General features: G+C 46.8%; 1 protein-coding gene across 1 annotated transcript in view; it reads left to right on the top strand.

The window, feature by feature from the left end:
* The first annotated feature begins 1101 nt into the window (after positions 1 to 1101).
* Positions 1102 to 20178, top strand: part of fam120c (family with sequence similarity 120C) — a 32302-nt gene continuing 13225 nt past the window's right edge. The window contains exons 1-11 of the mRNA XM_037773933.1: positions 1102 to 2614; positions 6216 to 6462; positions 8496 to 8578; positions 9904 to 10032; positions 12976 to 13078; positions 14108 to 14172; positions 14402 to 14673; positions 16230 to 16392; positions 16488 to 16571; positions 16716 to 16887; positions 19341 to 19590. Coding sequence (XP_037629861.1) covers positions 2090 to 2614; positions 6216 to 6462; positions 8496 to 8578; positions 9904 to 10032; positions 12976 to 13078; positions 14108 to 14172; positions 14402 to 14673; positions 16230 to 16392; positions 16488 to 16571; positions 16716 to 16887; positions 19341 to 19590 — 2093 coding nt within the window. The 5' untranslated portion in view covers positions 1102 to 2089. The remainder of the gene's footprint in view (positions 2615 to 6215; positions 6463 to 8495; positions 8579 to 9903; positions 10033 to 12975; positions 13079 to 14107; positions 14173 to 14401; positions 14674 to 16229; positions 16393 to 16487; positions 16572 to 16715; positions 16888 to 19340; positions 19591 to 20178) is intronic.

The raw sequence follows: 20178 nt of genomic DNA on the forward strand, positions 1-20178 counted from the left end.
ACCTGTTACACCACCCAGTCATTCATCATATACTAACTCAGGTATGATTCTACCTGTTACACCACCCAGTCAGTCATCATATACTAACTCAGGTATGATTCTACCTGTTACACCACCCAGTCATTCATCATATACTAACTCAGGTATGATTCTACCTGTTACACCACCCAGTCATTCATCATATACTAACTCAGGTATGATTCTACCTGTTACACCACCCAGTCAGTCATCATATACTAACTCAGGTATGATTCTACCTGTTACACCACCCAGTCATTCATCATATACTAACTCAGGTATGATTCTACCTGTTACACCACCCAGTCATTCATCATATACTAACTCAGGTATGATTCTACCTGTTACACCACCCAGTCATTCATCATATACTAACTCAGGTATGATTCTACCTGTTACACCACCCAGTCATTCATCATATACTAGCTCAGGTATGATTCTACCTGTTACACCACCCAGTCATTCATCATATACTAGCTCAGGTATGATTCTACCTGTTACACCACCCAGTCATTCATCATATACTAACTCAGTAGAGGCTAACTCTTGTTTGATTCTTACATTAACTGGTTTTAGTTACTTGTATATATTATATATTGATCAGTATTCAGTAGCATCAGTGTGTACTGTAACAGCAGGTATATGTTGGTATATTATGAATATTAACCGGTTGACATAAAGAGGAGGTATTTTCGGTAACGGACTAATAACGGACTAGTTTCTACTTGGATCACTTTTGGGCCACTTAGAGAAATTTTACTCTCCAGCTTTTTTATCCTCGTCCAAACCGTCGGTATCCTCGTGCTGGTAATTGTAGTTTTTCTCTGTTTCCCGCCACGTCTGCCCCAGTTGGACGTCATACACGTGTCAGACTACGTTTCCCAGCGTGCCCCGCGGCCGCGCCTCCTCCCTCCTCTCCCTCTCCACTGGGCCGCGAGGAAGTGTGAAGATGGCTGCTGACTGACCCGTTCCCTCCGCAGCATGAAGCCGTGAGAGAGAAGCAGCGAGGGAGGCACCAGCGGGCTCTACTTTTATTTTATTTTAGTTCCTTTTCTTTTCTTTCCTCAAACATCCATCTCATTCCGCGTCGTGTCCGCCCGGAGTAGCCTGGTGTTCAGGAGTCCAGTGTTCTAGTGTGAGGGAGTTGACGCGTCAAATCACGCCGGGACCTGTTAGCATCTAGCAGCTAACGGCTAACAGTTAGCAGCTAACGGCTAACAGCTAACAGTTAGCAGCTAACGGCTAAAGGCTTACAGTTAGCACCTAGCGGCTAGCAGCTAACGGCTAACAGTTAGCATCTAGCAGCTAACAGCTAACAGCTAGCAGCTAACGTTAGCAGGGCTAGCCACACACACACACACAGTGATCTCGTTAGTTTGTTTTAATTGATAGTGTGACTCCTTCCAGCCACCCAGCTGCCGGTACAGGTGTGTGGAGACTAGTCTGAGGAGGTGCAGAGTAGATGTCTCATATTTGAGCTGTCGGGTTTGCAGGCTGCTCGGTTTAACAGTTTAACATGATGTCCAGCCTGGAGGCTGCTAACTAATGCGCAGTACTGACTCTGCTTCATGAGCACAAACCAGCAGGATCTGCTTTTTATTGGCTTGTTTCACTAATATCCAGCTCCTCTCTGCAGCTCCGTTATCTGCTGCTGACTGCATGGTTGAAGCTGGTGGTGTTGGAGCCAGATTATGGGAGCAGGAAACGTGTTGAACTTGTTCTGGTAGTAGGTAGCTCCACCGGCCTTGCTGGCATCTCACCAGAACCCCACAGGGATGGACACTAAACCGAGCAGCCACGACCACAACTGAGACAGTCGGATATCTCGGGATAAGTTCCGACAGCTGACACACGTGTACACAGTGCACGGTGCCTCATTGCATTAGAGTGGGCGGCATACAGGTTGTTTTGCAGGTTAACTAGATCCAGTTAGTCACTACCGCGGAGACCAGTTAGCTTGCCTCCAGTGCACAGCTAGCTCCGGTCTCGCCCCACATCACACCTCATCACGGCGTACAGAACCTACTCAGAGCCCGCTCCCGGCCAGACGCACCGGCTCAACAACACCGTCATGGGAGTGCAGGGTTTCCAGGAGTATCTAGAGAAGCGGTGCCCCGGGGCCGCCGTCCCGGTGGACCTCCTGAAGCTCGCCCGGACCGCGGCCCGCCAGCCCCCTCACCACCACCACCCACACCACCCACACCACCACCCTCATCACCCCGGGCCCATGCCTCCCCCGCCCCCGCCGGCCAGGATCCTCATCGACGCGGACTCCGGCCTGCAGCGCCTGTACGGCGGCTACCAGACGGACTGGGTGTGCGGGGGCGAGTGGAACGCCATGCTGGGCTACCTGGCCGCCCTGTCCCAGGCCTGCCTGTACCAGGGCGGCCTGGAGCTGGTCGTGGTTTTCAACGGGACCCTGGGGAAGGAGCGCTGGCCCGAGTGGGCGCGGCGGGCCCAGGGCCAGAGACAGACGGCCCAGCTGATCGTGAACCACGTCGGCAGCAAGGCCACCCCGCCTCCCCGGGCATGGTTCCTGCCTCCGGCCTGCCTCAGCCACTGCGTCCGCCTCGCCATGTTCCGCTTCAGAGTGCGGGTGAGCAATGCCTGATCGTGGCTGTGTGAACTTTGTCTTATTGTGGTGTTATGGCGTGCTGTGCATTTAACACGTGCACGCCCATTTAGCAGCTTACATCATCCAGCACGGGTTCAACTCCTTCTAGTGTGGGAGCATCTACTAGGTCTAACCACTGGCACGGGTCAACCTGGAGCTGTGCTCCTCAATATTATACATAAATACATGAATACAGAGCCGAGCTGATGTGATCCAGCAGTGTGATTTCTATGTGTGATGCCTGTAGTTGGCCCTGTATGCCCTATAGATGGCCCTGTAGTTGGCCCTGTAGATGTCCCTGTAGTTGGCCCTGTATGCTCTGTAGTTGGCCCTGTATGCCCTATAGATGGCCCTGTAGTTGGCCCTGTATGCCCTGTAGTTGACCCTGTAGTTGGCCCTGTAGTTGGCCCTGTATGCCCTGTAGTTGACCCTGTAGATCGCCCTGTATGCCCTATAGATGTCCCTGTAGCTGTCCCTGTAGCTGTCCCTGTAGTTGGCCCCGTAGTTGTCCCTGTAGTTGTCCCCGTAGATGGCCCTGTAGATGTCCCTGAAGTTGTCCCTGTAGATGGCCCTATAGATGTCCCTGAAGTTAGCCCTGTAGTTAGCCCTGTATGCCCTGTATGCCCTGTAGTTGGCCCTGTAGTTGGCCTGCATGGGTCTGTGTTGGTGTAACGTCTCCAGTAGATGAAGCAGCAGCAGCTTCAAGCTGAACCAGTCTGCATTAGAGCAGCATGTATTGTACAGCGTGACCTCGTCTAGCTAGTCTATATATTACATAACATGAACTCAATGAACCTCATACAGTGTAGAAGGACTGCTGAGTGGATATAGTATTATGTTATATATACGGTATATATTATTATGGATAGAGACTATTTATATATATTAGTCTATTGATTGAGAAAATACTTATACTAAAATAAAAACAGTTTTTTTATGTGTTCAGCATAACAATTGTGCATTTTGCAATAAAAGCATGACATTTTGCAGAGATGTAGGTTTATATGTTATGAAAATATATAGATATCGGGGCGCTGCAAATTTGGCCCCTGGGAGTCAGGGCAGCCATTTTTTCAAATAGCCACCAAATAAGCGCTAAATAATCTGTGTAACTCTATTATTTTATTGTAGTATAAAGTACAGTAGGTGGATATACTGTATCTGTGTTACTCTACTATTATGGGGTAAAAGATATCTTATGAAATGTGACTCATAACGTGGTGTAGAAGGTCTGTCATTAATGACTGTCAGCTTCACCTCCTGTAGTCTCTGTCAGCTGTTCATCTGCTGGCATGCTAGTATTAGAACACAGTTCCATAGTGTACCATGGTAGTGTTAGAACACAGTACCATAGTGTACCATGGTAGTATTAGAACACAGTACCATAGTGTACCATGGTAGTGTTAGAACACAGTACCATAGTGTACCATGGTAGTATTATAACACAGTACCATAGTGTACCATGCTAGTATTAGAGAGAACACAGTACCATAGTGTGCCATGGTAGTATTAGAGAGAACACAGTACCATAGTGTACCATGGTAGTATTAGAGAGAACACAGTACCATAGTGTACCATGGTAATATTAGAGAGAACACAGTACCAATGTACCATGGTAGTATTAGAGAGAACACAGTACCATAGTGTACCATGCTAGTATTATAACACAGTACCATAGTGTACCATGCTAGTATTATAACACAGTACCATAGTGTACCATGCTAGTATTAGAACACAGTACCATAGTGTACCATGCTAGTATTATAACACAGTACCATGGTAGTATTAGAACACAGTACCATAGTGTACCATGCTAGTATTAGAGAGAACATAGTACCATAGTGTACCATGGTAATATTAGAGAGAACACGGTACCAATGTACCATGGTAGTATTAGAGAGAAAATAGTACCATAGTGTACCATGGTAGTATTAGAGAGAACACAGTACCATAGTGTACCATGGTAGTATTAGAGAGAACACAGTGCCATAGTGTACCATGGTAATATTAGAGAGAACACAGTACCAATGTACCATGGTAGTATTAGAGAGAAAATAGTACCATAGTGTACCATGGTAGTATTAGAGAGAACACAGTACTAATGTACCATGGTAGTATTAGAGAGAACAGAGTACCAATGTACCATGGTAATATTAGAGAGAAAATAGTACCATAGTGTACCATGGTAGTATTAGAGAGAACACAGTACCACTGTACCATGGTAGTATTAGAGAGAACACCGTACCAATTTACCTAGTAGTATTAGAGAGAACATAGTACCATAGTGTACCATGGTAGCACACTGAGCTGCTCCCTGATTGGTTGGTTGGTTGTGTGTGAGCAGCATCATTACTCAGCTCCCAGGTGTGTTTCTCCTGGTTCTTCCTACCAGGTGTTTCCTGGTTCTGCCTATCAGGTGTGTTTCCTGGTTCTTCCAACGAGATGTGTTTCCTGGTTCTACCTGGTGTGTTTCCTGGTTCTACCAGGTGTGTTTCCTGGTTCTACCAGGTGTGTTTCTCCTGGTTCTTCCTGCCAGGTGTGTTTCCTGGTTCTACCAGGTGTGTTTCTGCTGGTTCTTCCTACCAGGTCCTGTTCTCCTGGTTCTACCAGGTGTGTTTCCTGGTTCTTCCTACCAGGTGTGTTTCCTGGTTCTACCAGGTGTGTTTCTCCTGGTTCTTCCTACCAGGTGTGTTTCTCCTGGTTCTTCCTACCAGGTGTGTTTCCTGGTTCTTCTTACCAGGTGTGTTTCCTGGTTCTTCCTACCAGGTGTGTGTCTCCTGATTATTCTGGTTATTATTAGTTTCAGTTTCATCGTTGGTGAGGAGAGACACCAGAACTTTGAGTCGAACAAGTCGTGAGACAGTTTCCTCTCAATCATCTTTACATCACTGCTCCACATCGCTTCATCTGGAGACAGAGATTTGATTATCAGCTCATTAAGTAGATTTTTTTTTTTTTTTTTTTTAAAGATATTTTTTGGGGTGATTTTTAAGTATTTTATTGATAGGACAGTGGATAGAGTGTTGGAAAGGGGGAGAGAGAGAAATGACATGCGGAAAGGACCACAGGCCGGATTCGAACCCGGGTCCACCGCTGCTAGGACTGCGTCTTGGCGATACATGGGCGCTCGCTCTACCGACTGAGCTAACCAGCCGCCCATTAAGTAGATTTTTAATGAAGTAACTGAGTGTAATTATTTAGTTTTCAACCTGATTAACACTGACGTTGTTTAACAAGATGAACACAACCACCCTGGCAGAGTGGTGATGCTCTCCTGCTCGCTCTCTCTGGCATCACCGTGCACACCAGTTGGGTTCTGCATGAGTGTGTTCTGGAGCGAGGTCCACGTATCACGTGATGGGTGCGACACAGATTTACCACAGAGGTGTTTTTTTAGTATTGTGTTGGTGTGGTATCTTTCTGTGACCTCCAGCCTCATCCTATATTGAGTGTATTGCAGTGACTGTTAGCATGATAGCTGATCAGTTAGCATGCTAGCTGAGCAGGTTGTGAACCGTTTCCAGCTCCAGTCAGAGAGCTGGTGTCTTTCAGCAGACTGAGTTTGTCCTCTCTGCGTCCACAGGTTGTCCAGACTCTGGAGGACCATCACCAGGAAGTGCTGTCTCTCTACAGGGACTTTGGATTCGCTGGCCTGATCGCTCAGGATTCTGAGTTCGCCCTCTGCAATGTACCCGCCTACTTCTCGTCGCACGCCCTCAAACTGAGCTGGAACGGCAAGAACCTGACCACGCACCAGTACCTGCTGTCTGAGGCCGCCAGGCAGCTAGGGCTGAAGACACAACACCTGCCCTGCTTTGCTGCTCTGCTGGGTAAACAGCAGCACACACACACACACACACACACACACACACACACACACACACACCAACACCACAGAAATACACCAAATCAAACAGCTCTATCACTGAAGCACACATACCTGCCAACTAGGGATGTCCATAATTAACCGTTTAACCGTTAACCCACATTAAGCATTTTAACCGATTAGCGCTATTGGTTAAAACGGTTAAAAGAAATGTTAATAATTAACTCAAAAGCTGAGCGGCTCAGAGGAGCGGCTCGTCACTTTAAGGAGAAAAGCTGGTCCACCTTAACAGTCCACCTTAAGAGGCGGAGCCGGAGTTGCAGGATACAGGAAGTCGACTCCGGTCTCTCCGGCTCTCTTGAGCGGAGCGGAGGAGTTGTAGTTTAGTAGCATTTATTCACCGACAAATAAACTGTACACACACTGCTACACTTATGTTCACAGCTAAAACGCCACCAACAACCTCACACTCACCGCCAACACACACACGGACACTCGTCAAAGTTACGTCACGCTGACAGACTGTATGTGTGTGGTGGCAGCGGCGAGCAAGAAGCCTCCGGCAATGCTAGAGCTGCTAACGTAGCACAAACACACACACTGTTGTTGGACACTCGCTAAAGTTAATCCGGGCAGACACACAGCTGACAACCTGCTAAACTAAACTAAATGTGCAGTGGAGACTTTTAGTTGGAAAGTGGCTGCATGTCCGCGACACTACACGCAGCATCGCAGCTGCTAAGTTAACGCTCCTGGGCGGTGAACTGGAGACAGTGAACGCAGCATCGTAACTGCTAAGTTAACGCTCCCGGACGGTGAACTGGAGACAGTGAACGCAGCATCGTAGCTGCTAAGTTAACGCTCCCGGACAGTGAACTGGAGACAGTGAACGCAGCATCGTAGCTGCTAAGTTAACGCTCCTGGACGGTGAACTGGAGACAGTGAACGCAGCATCGTAGCTGCTAAGTTAATGCTCCCGGACCGTGAACTGGGGACTCAGTTGTCTGTTGTGCTCCTACACTGCAGCTGGCATGAGGCACAAATCTTGTCGGTTAACGGTTAATAATCGGTTAATGAGGGTCGGTTATCGATTAATTTTTTTTTTTCAAAATGATCATCCCTACTGCCAACCCTCATGATTTTCATGGCCTCTCCCGGTTTCCTCCCGGAGTCACATTTCTCCAGATTTATGACAAATTTTCACACTTTTTTTCCTTTGCGTTATCTCAGTCTGTTTCTGGAAGTGAACAGTGTGTATAATCTCTACTGTTTCCACCCGGACTATAAACAGAGCTACACCAACAGGAAGAGAGCAGTATATGCTGGCGACACAGAGCAGTTTGAGCTCATGTTTAAGCTGCTCGCCACAGCGTGCAGCCCCCAAAGTCGGGCTTTGCTCGATGCAGTGAAAAGCCGTCGTGTTGCTGCGCTAGCCGTTAGAAATCAACGTGTTTCAGAGGTCAGTGGTGGCGTTGTCTCGTTGTGTCTGAAAGGACCTTCAGTGAGTGAGAGATCGAGGGAACTAAGAGAAAGAAATACTCAAGCAGGAGCAAAAATTAATAAAAACAAATGAATACTAGTTGATACCAGAGATTCACACGCCAAGTTCACACCAGATGAGAGAATTATTCTGGTCTCTTTCCTGGGAGTTAAAGGTCAAATCTAAAGTTTAACATAAAATGCTGCTGCAGTGAACTTATTATTTAGTTCATAAAGTCACAAGAATGGAGGAAACAAAGTCTCTGAAGCTCTACTGTTTCTGGGGGACGACCTCCAGACCTTCCAGACCCCCAGACCACCAGACCCCCCCACTGTGGGTTAGAAATCCTCCCTTTTATTTGAGGTCTCCAGGTTGGCCATTATGCGCACACACACCACAGCGTGTACACACACTTATCCAAACATGTACTCCAACAGTTCTCTTACTGAAGCACTGAAGCACACTCAGACTCCTGAGTTGTATTTCTGGCTCCCGTCTTCGTCAGTCGTCCTTCTTCGTTGATGCAGCAAACATCTTAAAGAGTTTCTGTCTCACAGGAAATCATATTCTGCCTGATGAGGACCTGGCTGCCTTCCACTGGAGTCTGCTGGGACCAGAACACCCACTAGCTTCTCTCAAGGTACCAGATTATCATTATTATTAGTAGTAGTAGTATGTGCAGTACGCACAACCACAGCTTACTCTGAGAACATGAGCTCTAAGAATCACGTAATACTGGAACAAGTCAAACAGTGAACCTGGGTTTATCTCACATGTCAAAGGCAGCAGACCTTTACTTTCTAAGTATATTATTATTTTAAACTGAAAAGCGTCTGTGTCTTTCACAATAAAATCTTTTCAGTGGTTTAGGGGCATAATGCTTTCCCATCAATCAAAGGCTTTTATTGTGAAATGTGCAGTGGGTACATAATGTAATCGGTATGTGCCCAACCACTGTGTAATACCGACCACCGCGACGAGCCTAGAAGAGCGAGATATACAAGCCGTTGTTATGATACGTACATGAACCATTTTCACAACACTCTCTCTCACCACTCAGCTTCATTCCAGATGTTCATGTGAAAACATCCGTGTGTTGGAACCATCAGATGAGATGAAGATGAACAATGAGAAGAGTTTTCTGTGTGTCCTCTTGATTTTACTCGTTGGCTTTCCACACTTCCGTTTCTCTTCTCGTGCACTGATTGGTTGAAGCTGAGCAGCCAATCAGAGTGATTTCTCTAACCGACCGGCTTAAACCTCCGACACGCTCAGACTAGAGCCGACGGTGAGGACGCACCGAATAAACCAGACGGACGCTAACCGACGGCCTGAACAGAAGAGTTAAATGTTTAACTCGGCTGTGAGCCACACCAGCAGAAATCAGATGCAGTTTATTTAGTGAGACAGCCTGAAGTAATAGATGATAATAATAATAATAATAATAATAATTATAATAATAATCGTCTGATTATCGCTCCAGTTCTTCAAATGTGGCTGCGAGAGAATGTTTGGATAACCAGATGTAACTCACTGTTCAGAACTGAATGATATTTTCTTGTTTCATTTTAATGGTGAAATTAAAACATATTAGGTTATATGTAAAAATATGGCACGCATGCATCCGTACTGTTATCATCTTTGTTAATGGAACAATAATGTCAGAATCTATAAAAGACCATCAACCTGTAATTTGAGTGACCATAACTATCAGGGTCAGCCGGTACGTTGGTTTGGCTCTAATGCTTTTTAAACTAGATAACCTCCAGTCTGCCTTGATAATGTAACGTAACATACTGTATAAGTCTCATTGATCCGCTGTCTAGTAATGCAGCAGCACAATAATTTCTGTTTGCTTCAGTTAAATAAAACAATGAATACCGGTTAAATATCCTCCTGCTGCTACTCGCCACCCGACCGGGTCTCTATATGTGGATTAAAACCTTTTTTCTGGTGCTGTCTCAGGTGCGAGCCCATCAGCTGGTGCTGCCGCCCTGCGAGGTGGTGATCAAGGCCGTCTCCGAGTACGTCTCCTCCATCAAAGACCTGGGAAACCTTGACGCCATCGCCAGAGATGTCTTCAAACAGTCACAGGTGGGTCAGTGATTATTACTGCTTAGTAGGAATGGTACCAGAACCCGTACCAATTCTGAAAATGTGACGGTACTCGCTTTTCTACAGAACCGCAGGTACTGAAGGTACCGTCACGGAGCGAGACCAACGCTGTCCCGTTGTCTGGGGACGATTGGAAACGTGTGTTGGGACGCATTAAAGCAGCAGTGGGTAGAAACGGAGCAAATATTATAAAAAAAAGTTATTTTTATTAAACGGTCGCTATATCCTGACAGTAGTACATGAGACAGATAATCTGACAAAATCATGTTTCTTGGTGTCCTCCGGTGCTCCTAACGGCATCTTCAAGAGTTCACAGACCAGGGCGGCTGGTTAGCTCAGTCGGTAGAGCGAGCGCCCATGTATCGCCAAGGCTCTGTCCCTTGCAGCGGTGGACCCGGGTTCGAATCCGGCCTGTGGTCCTTTCCGCATGTCAATTCTCTCTCTCCCCCTTTCAACACTGTCCTATCAATAAAATGCTTAAAAAATGCCCCCAAAAAAATAACATTTAAAAAAAAAAAAAAAAAAAAAGTTCACAGACCAAAGGAAAATAACCAATCGGAGCCGATCTGGAGTCTGCCGTCTCTGAGCAGCTGTCAATCACTCCGATCAATCGGTCAAATTAGGCAGCGCTGATCAGATCTGAATCAATATCCTGTTACTGTAATGTCTATTTCTTGCCTCACATGTTCTCAGGATCATCTGGTAGAGCACGGTTTAGCTGTAACATGAGAAAGTTTGTGACCCGGCAGCCATGTTGAGATCAAGTTGTATTGTAAATACCAAGCCCCGCCCACCAGCTGGAGCTCAGCCAATAGGAACGCTCTCTCTCTCTCTGAAATGACCTGTGATTGGTCAAAGTCTCCCGTCACGGGCTAGACGTTCTAAAGCCTGAAAACAGAGCCATGAGGAGGAGCAGAAGTCTAGTTTTCTCTCAGAACACTTGAATTACAATATGCTGAAAGGTTATTATGGGATTTTTGACCAATGATGCAAAAACCTTTCTGCCTACTGCAGCTTTAAAGTCACTATCGACCCACCGTATCTTTCTCTGATGACGTCACAATCGTGAACAACAAATCTGTGTTGAAATCGGCAGGAAGAGCGCTAACGTTAGCTGTTAGCCCCGTGCAGGCCTGTGCTGCTTACTGGCTGCTAACAGCTAACGCCAGCTAGCTCTCGGGTGCCATTGATTTACAGCATGATGCGATCAGGCTCCACTCAGTGAAAATGAATACTAGTCGAACATGATCATGATGTGTTAGAGTGTAATCTTGTAAAATGTATTTTTTTTGGTAAATCCAGCCATATGAAGGAGATGTTTTGGCAGAGAGGGAGATATGATCAGTGTACCTTCCAAACTTGAGTAAAGGAGTAGATGTTGATTATGTCAGAGTTACTGTTTTGGTTTTCTGGTGTCGAGAATCGTGTAATTTCACTGGTGTTTGTATCAACTACTGAATCTGTGGTACGGTGACACCTCTACGGCCCTCTTTATCGGGTTTCATATGAATCCATCTCTGAGTGTTGCTGATGGTTAAATAGGTCATCACTGCTGACACCAGACCCTGAGTCATCATCTGCACTTCCTCTCACATCCAAGTTAAACCAGAGAAGTGCTCCACACTTTATATATAAATCTATATAAAGGATTATCTAGTTCCAGTTCATCAGAAAAAAAGCTGCTGCAATATTTATTACACGTAAAAGATGAACATAAGAAGATTTATAAAAGAGTAAATGTGGTCTCCTGTCATGTTTCTCATGTTTGTGATGGAGCAGGTTCAGTCACATTTTATCAGACGCTGTTGAATCTATAACTGGATCAAATTTTACCTGATGAAACAGTTAGTTGAAGGTTAACCCTCCGGCAATGCTAGAGCTGCTAACGTAGCACAAACACACATTGTTGGACACTCGCTAAAGTTATGCCGGGCAGAGACACAGCTGACTACCTGCTAAACTAAACTAAATGTGTGCTGGAGACTTTTACTGGGAAAGTGGCTGCATGTCCATGACACTACAGGCAGCATCGTAGCTGCTAAGTTAACGCTCCCGGACGGTGAACTGGGGGGCATATAACGAATATCTGTTGTGCTCCTGCAGCTGGTACACCGCTGCATGCGAGGCACAAATCTTGTTGGTTAACGGTTAATAATCGGTTAACGAGGGTCGGTTATCGGTTAAGAACGTTTTTCAAAATGAGCATCCCTAGTTAGAATTGAGTCTTTGTTGTGGTGCATCATTTCTCCTGCAGATCACCATCTGATTGACATTTTTATTACATGAATACAAAGTAATGAAACGGACCGCTTCACCATCTATCGGCTCCGTTGCAGTTTTTGGCCGGCTCGGCAGCGCCAGCATGCATTCAGATGAACGGCGCCCCTTTTGCCAGGGTTCCTCGTGGAGGGAGACGGGTGGTGCAGAGGAGCCGGTCGGCACGGTGACCGGCTGTTTTAGGACATTATTTAGCATTCAAAAACAAAAAAACAGTATGCATGTGACCCGTTAAAGTTCCAGTAGGAAGGAATGTGTCTGTAGCCGAGAGACTAACACGTTGGTTATTTAAGGATTCCTTGACTATAAGAAAAAAGAATATTCCCATCCTTATTATGCTTTAAGAACTTCCGGTATTTTACTGATGTGGATCTAAAATGAAGTCAGTTATATTCTTATTATATTAATATTATTATTATAACTGATCCTGTAGTAAATAATGCTACCTGTGGTAACACGGTCATAATAAAACCCATGTTACCGATGACTAACATTTCCAGCTCCATTACCAGTTTGTTCCAGATCCCTCGTTGGTCTGACTGGGGGATAACTCGGCACCAGATGTGTGCATCCATCAGTCATCATCCCAGCAGGTTATGAGGTCATCATAAGGTCATCACGATGCTCTATTTCCTTCCTTTCTAGTCTCGTATGGAGGACAAAGTGGAGCGATTCAAGAAAGCTGTGGAGTATTTTTCAGCTGCCTCCAAACCTCGCTCGCCCAACATGGGGCCCTCCTCCTTCATCTGTGAGTAGGAAACAAGAACCAGTAGTCTGTAGTAGTCTGTAGTAGTCCTCCGTCCTCCGTAAGTCTTGATCTGCGCCTTTGGCGGTGCATCAATACATTGAGTGAAAAATTGCTACGAGGTAAAAAAAAAAAGATGACCAGGGCCGAGATCAAGCCGCGTAGTTGTTGCGTTCTGGAAGTCTGCTCTTCTTTGTTTACTTCCGGGAGTTTTCCAGCTTGGAAATTCTGACCAATCAGAGAACAGTTTCTTTGCGCACCAAAATTTTGGTCGGCTTGTAAATGCTGCCGTGTGAACACATACCAAACTTGAGGCAACATGCAGCACGGTAACAATTTGGTCCCTGATTCAGACCAGAGAAAAACGAACTACAGGTGTGAAAACGCCCTCAAATGCATTGAAATGGCCCCGATGGAGCTGACCATGGATGGATAAAGAGAACGGAGCTGACGGGAGAGCTAGAGACCACCTTGGAGAAGTTAGAGGAAGTAGACACGTGGGACTATGTCCGCTTTTCAAAATAAGGTGTTAACAAAGGGAACTGTATATACTAAATACATCTATGGAAATCAGACTGATGGATTATATTCACCAGAAGTATAAAACATTACATGTCCTTTATAAATTAAAAAGAAAATACCACTAATCTGTGAGGGAAATGTCTTTATTCTTTGATTTCTGGGTTGCTGGATAATAAATGTAATAAATAATTCCTGCCAATGATCCTGATCTATTTGACTTCAGGACATCTCTGACTACATACATGTTGAAAATCAAACATTTTTACGGGATTCATTTCAAGATTTTACAAAGTAAAAGTCCCTAGAAGTGTCTGATTCATCTGGTTCCCTTCATGGTCTAGAGGTCAACAAGTTAACAATCAGAATACATATTGAATATGCACCCAGGTATGGTGATAGTATAGAATCAGGAGATGGGTGGATGGTCTCAGCTTTAGGATGTAATCACTGACTCACTGCTGATATATTTATGTGAAGAAAATGTTCATTTGCATCCTTGTTTTGTTTCAGTACCTGGGTTTGGATTCGGGGGACCACCTGGACACATGGGACCGATGCAGCCTGGAAAGAATCAGGTAGATTGTCGACTGTTCCTCTGATATGTGAGTGTCATCTGTTCTCTACATGCAGCAGGGTGGATTAATGTGCTCCTTTAGAGGAAGAGGAGGGTTCAGTCCTTCATCACAGATCCTCCATTAGATACTTCTGGTTTGAATAGGACAGTATTAGTTCACTCCTCCCTCCTCTTTCTCCTTCTTCAACACCTCTCCTTTCTTCTGTTCCTCTTCTCTCCTCCGATCACAGTTCCCTCCTCCCCAGGTTCCAGGGTTAAAGCCACCCTATCAGAATGCTCCATACGGACCCGGCTCCACCCCTCTGTTCCAGAACCCGCCGCCGTCCCAAGACTGCAACGATTCGCTGACGGGCAAGATGGGCTTCACTGATTGGTCGGCTCCATATGATTCCACTCAGGGGGGGAACAGATTACCCAATCATCACACCGCCGCTCAGTCTGTCCCCTCTCCGTCTCCCTCATCGTCATCAGATGGAGACGAACCCAACGACAGCAACGCCAAGTAAGACGCAGCGACCGTAAAGTCATGTTTACTCCATCACGCTTCTATCTGCCTCATTATATTCAAGTTAAAGGGGATTTAGTCATTTTAGGTGGAGCAGAGCACTTCAAATAACTCATGTTTAATCACAAGGAGAGCTGAGCTCAGCGTACAGCGACGGCCATCAGGAACACACACTACATGCTCATTGAACAGCTGCTAGTTAAAGCACTCATTGGATCGGTTGGCAGCCGAGTGTCAAGCGGCCGGGGTGAAGATCAGCACCTCTAAATCTGAGGCCGTGGTTCTCAGCAGGAAACCGGTGGATTGCCTAGTCCGGGTAGGGAACGAGTCTTTACTTCAAGTGAAGGAGTTCAAGTACCTCGGGGTCTTGTTCGCGAGTGAGGGGACGATGGAACGTGAGATTGGCCGGGGAATCGGAGCAGCGGGGTGGGCGGTATTGCATTCGCTTTACCGCAAGGCAAAGCTCTCGATCTACCGGTCAGTCTTCGTTCCTACTCTCACCTATTGTCATGAGGGCTGGGTGATGACCCAAAGAACTAGATCTACCGGTCAGTCTTCGTTCCTCCTCTCACCTATGGTCATGAGGGATGGGTCATGAACCAAAGAACTAGATTGCGGGTACAAGCGGCTGAAATGGGTTTCCTCAGGAGGGTGGCTGGCATCTCCCTTAGAGATAGGGTGAGAAGCTAAGTCATCCGTGAGGGACTCGGAGTAGAGCCGCTACTCCTTTGCGTTGAAAGGAGCCAGCTGAGGTGGTTCGGGCATCTGGTGTGGATGCCTCCCCCCCTGTGTTCCAGGCACGACCTGCTGGGAGGAGACCACGGGGAAGACCCAGGACTAGGTGGAGAGATTATATCTCCACACTGGCCTGGGAACGCCTCGGGATCCCCCAGTGGTTAATGTGGCCCGGGAAAGGGAAGTTTGGGGTCCCCTGCTGGAGCTGTTGGCCCAGCGACCCGACCCCGGATAACAGGTTGAAGATGGATGGATGGCTCATTAGTCTAGTTCTTCAGTAGTTTGAAGCTTCATTCACTTTGACATTCAAATTCAAAATCATGAGTTGAATGCTGCACAGCTGCAGATGGAGATCAGACTCCTCTAATGTTCTACGTATTCTACTGTCAGTAGAATCAGGTTCCACTGGTGGATCCTCTCTATACTTTCTGTTTTCATTCACCTTGCACGGATAAATATTAATATCCAGGTTTACACACAGCCAGAGTCCAGTTCAACGTCCAGTCCTTCTTTGCTCTGATGTCATAGAATAGTTTCATAGATCAGGATTCACCTGTGAGGAGCAGGGTTAGCGGGTCCGGTTGGACTCAGTAACCCCATTAGGGGTCAGTAAACTTGATCAGGAAACCCCCTGAAGCCAGTGTGATTATCAGATGAGCCTTTCCCACAATGCAGTGCAGCCATTGCAGCTGGATGTCACATCCACTGTTGAATGAACTGTTGAATCCACTGAAACAAAACGAGCATCGAACACAGACTAGTTTCATAAGAGCGAGTTAGAGGATGACTAAAACTCTCACATAATCCCTTTCTCTCAGCCATCTGACGGACAAGCCCTCTCGGTGGGAGGATCCTGCTGGAAGGGGGGGCTCGGCCTCTGGAAACGGTTCCCAAGGCAACGGGAGCGCGTCACACATTCCGTCACTGCTGTCTATGGCGACGCGGAGTCACATGGACATCACCACGCCCCCTTTGCCTCAGGTGTGTGTCCACGACAGATAAAACATAAAACACACATTCACACCAGATCAGAGCTGCAGGGTCACCGTGTTTCCTGTGTTTATCTCTGACTTCAGGTCAGTGCTGAGGTTCTCCGTGTAGCCGAGCACAGACACCGACGAGGACTGATGTACCCCCAGATCTACCACATATTGACCAAGGTAAACTCACCCAGAGCTCATTCAGGGTTCATTGTCTCTGCAGGTGTGTGATCTATCTGTGTTGTCTGGTAAAACGAGGGTTAATGTAACGTGTGAACGCCATCAGAGCCTCCCTGTAATCCCTCTGTCCTCCCACCCCCCCAGGGAGAGATGAAGATGCCGGTGTGTATAGAGGATGAGTGTAACTCTGAGCTGCCTCCTGCCTCGCTGCTGTTCCGTGCTGCCAGACAGTACGCCTACGGCGTCCTCTTCAGTCTGGCTGAAACACACCGCCGCCTGGAGAGGCTCGCTCTCCGCAAGAGGGCTCCCCTGGAAGGTAGGCCTGAGACTGAGTCCAGTCCATAGAGAGAGTCTATGGAGGACAGATGGTGGTTTAAGAGTACAGTATATGGACTGTACATACACTCACATTTATTCAGTGGTGGAAAGGAACTATTAGAGCTGGACGATCCTCCTGATTCAGTACTATCACCGTACTCTGGTGCTTATTTGATATGTATTGTGATTTTTAAGTATTGTGATTTATTCTGATTGTTGTTAACTTGTTTACCTCTAGACCATGAAGGGAACAAGTATAATCATCCTCTTCTAGGGACTTTTACTTTGAAATATCTCTAAATGAATCCAGTAAAAATGTTTGATTTTCAGCATGTATGTAGTCAGAGATGTCCTGAAGTCACATATATCAGGATCATTGGCAGGAACTAGGGATGCACCGATACCACTTTTTTTCAGACCGAGTACAAGTACTTACATTTGGGTACTCGCTGATACTGAGTACCGAGACGAGTACTTCTCCGTGCCAAAAGACCCTCGTTAACAGCCAGCTGGAGGGTGTGAGCGACACACGGCATACGAGGCGGTGCGCCGCCACCGGCTCTAGGTCGGCTTGGAAAGGCTCAGGGTGAAGGTGGCTCGCGGCTGCAGCTTTACATCGCTCCCCGCCCGGACCTCGCCGCACCGTGGACAAAGGGACAAAGGGCTAGCTGCGTGCGCCCTCTCTCCCCGCCAGGGACAGCCCCCTGCTCCCGGTGTGACTGTCGACCGGGGCGAACTGTTTTCAATGCGCCCCGACCGCGTCGTGCCGCCAGATCGGGGCTTGCCCCACGTAAAAGGTGCCAGGGGTCTGCGGCGATGTCGGCAACCCACCCGACCCTTCTAGAAACACGGACCAAGGAGTCTAACGCACGCGCGAGTCAGAGGGTGCAAGCAAAACCCTGTGGCGCAATGAGGCGGGATCCCGGCCCAGCGGGGTCAGGCGCACCACCGTAAAGCATTATCGAAGCCGTTTTGCGAGTACGAGTACATGAGAACAGTATCGGACCCGATACTGGTATCGTTATCGGTGCATCCCTAGCAGGAATTATTTTTATTATTATTATTTTTTCATAAAAAAATATGACGACAGACATTCGAAGCTTATCAGCTTTATCTGGCATTAAAACATCTACTCCAAGATCGTAAAAAAAAAAGTATTGTTGTTTTAAACCAAACCATGTCCAGTAGGGGTGGAACGAAACATTTTTACTACGATACGATTTCCATGGTTCCGATACGATTCAAGGAGGATATTTGGCTCATCTAGAGCGATACGATTCAATGATTTGAAATCAATACAGTAACTTATTTCTGCCAAAGATTCAGTCAGTGTGACTGTGAAATAAATATGTGCTACTGGACAAAGCAGGTCAGGATTCCTCAAAGTTGTTCTTATGAGGGAATCGGGGATAAATTAGTTATGGATATAAACAAGTAAACAACGATTAATGGCAAATACATACAGCTTTTATTAGAAAATAATAAAAAGTGCAACTGTAGAACAGCCGATAGGGATCAGACAGCCGATAGTGATCAGACAGCTGATAGTGATCAAACAGCTGATAGAGATCAGACAGCTGATAGTGATCAGACAGCTGATAGGGTTCAAACAGCCGATAGTGATCAAACAGCCGATAGTGAACAGACAGCTGATAGGGATCAACCAGCCTATAGTGATCAAACAGCCGATAGAGATCAGACAGCCGATAGGGATCAAACAGCTGATAGAGATCAACCAGCCGATAGTGATCAAACAGCTGATAGTGATCAAACAGCTGATAGTAATCCAGTGGTCCACCTACAGGGTTCATTTGGGCTCTTTTCATAAATGAAAACATCTGGAACAACATGTTAAAACTACGTTAGACTAACGTTAGCCGAGTTTCTGTTTAGTTTTTTACTTTACTCCCGTCGTGATAATCTGCCTCGCGGACCGTCTGCTCTCCGGCTGGATAAGTGAAGCTGATGCTGCGTGCGCATAGATATCATGACGGGGAAAGCTCTTGTGGATTGAAGCCGCCGTCGTCGAGTGGACTGATAGCACCTGAAACTCTGCCGACGGGCTCCTCTGCCGGGTGAGAGAGCGAGGAGTCCAGTGCGCCGTTCGTCTGCGTGCACGCCATGGATGCGTGCTCGTGCTGCAGGGGCCGGAGCTGGCAAGCTGCCACATGTATGGAGAGTGAACCGGAGTAATGTTTAACATTTCTTTACTGATACAAGTGCTAAAGAACACTTTCATACGATGTTTGTCGTCCTTAAATACAAGGTGCAAATCCTCAGTATCCATACAATCGATTTTATATCGATATACGTCTCGCGTGAACGACAACTAGCAGAGAACCTATTGATGTAGTTGGATGGTAGGAATATAAATCGAGATATCGATGTAGTAGATGAATGGTTACTCCTCTACTGGCCATGTTTAACCCTCCTCTCTCTCTTCTGGTCCAGTTCCTCCAGTGATTGTCAAAGAGTGGAGCAGCGGTAAAGCCAAGTCGGCCCTGACTCCGGAGCTGGTCCCGGCCCTGTGTTTCCGGGAGTGGACCTGCCCCAACCTGCGGCGCCTGTGGTTGGGTCGAGCCAGCGAGGACCGCTCCAGGAGAACCAGGGCCTTCCTGGCCTGCCTACGCTCCGACTGCCCAGCCCTCCTCAACCCAGCACAGGTCCCCCAGCATCTGCTGCTCATGTGCTGCGTGCTCAGGTAGGACGCTGCACCTAAACACCTACACACCTACACACCTAAACACCTAAACAACTAAACACCTAAACACCTACACACTTACACCTAAACACCTACACACCTACACACCTACACACCTAAACACCTAAACACCTAAACACCTACACCTACACACCTACACACCTAAACACCTAAACACCTACACACCTACACACCTAAACACCTACACACCTACACACCTACACACCTAAACACCTACACCTAAACACCTACACCCCCACACCCCCACACCTACACACCTAAACACCTACACGCCTACACACCTACACCTAAACACCTAAACACCTACACCTAAACACCTAAACACCTAAACACCTAACCAGAGATTACTATAAATGACTAGTGCTACTGAATGAAGACTCTTGAGGCTGCACGTTTTCTCAGTACACTGCACAGCAAAATACACATTGTGTGTACATTACTACATCAGCTAGAGCTCCGTGTTGGTAGCAGGAAGTAGTTGTGTGATTTTCAGTAATGGTGTGTTCTGCTGTGTTACCACTGTGCTATGACGACATGGAGCTGTTGCTAAGTGGAGGTCAAAGCTTG

The sequence above is a fragment of the Sebastes umbrosus genome, chromosome 6, assembly GCF_015220745.1.
Source record: "Sebastes umbrosus isolate fSebUmb1 chromosome 6, fSebUmb1.pri, whole genome shotgun sequence".
In the NCBI taxonomy this organism is placed as follows: Eukaryota; Metazoa; Chordata; class Actinopteri; order Perciformes; family Sebastidae; genus Sebastes; species Sebastes umbrosus.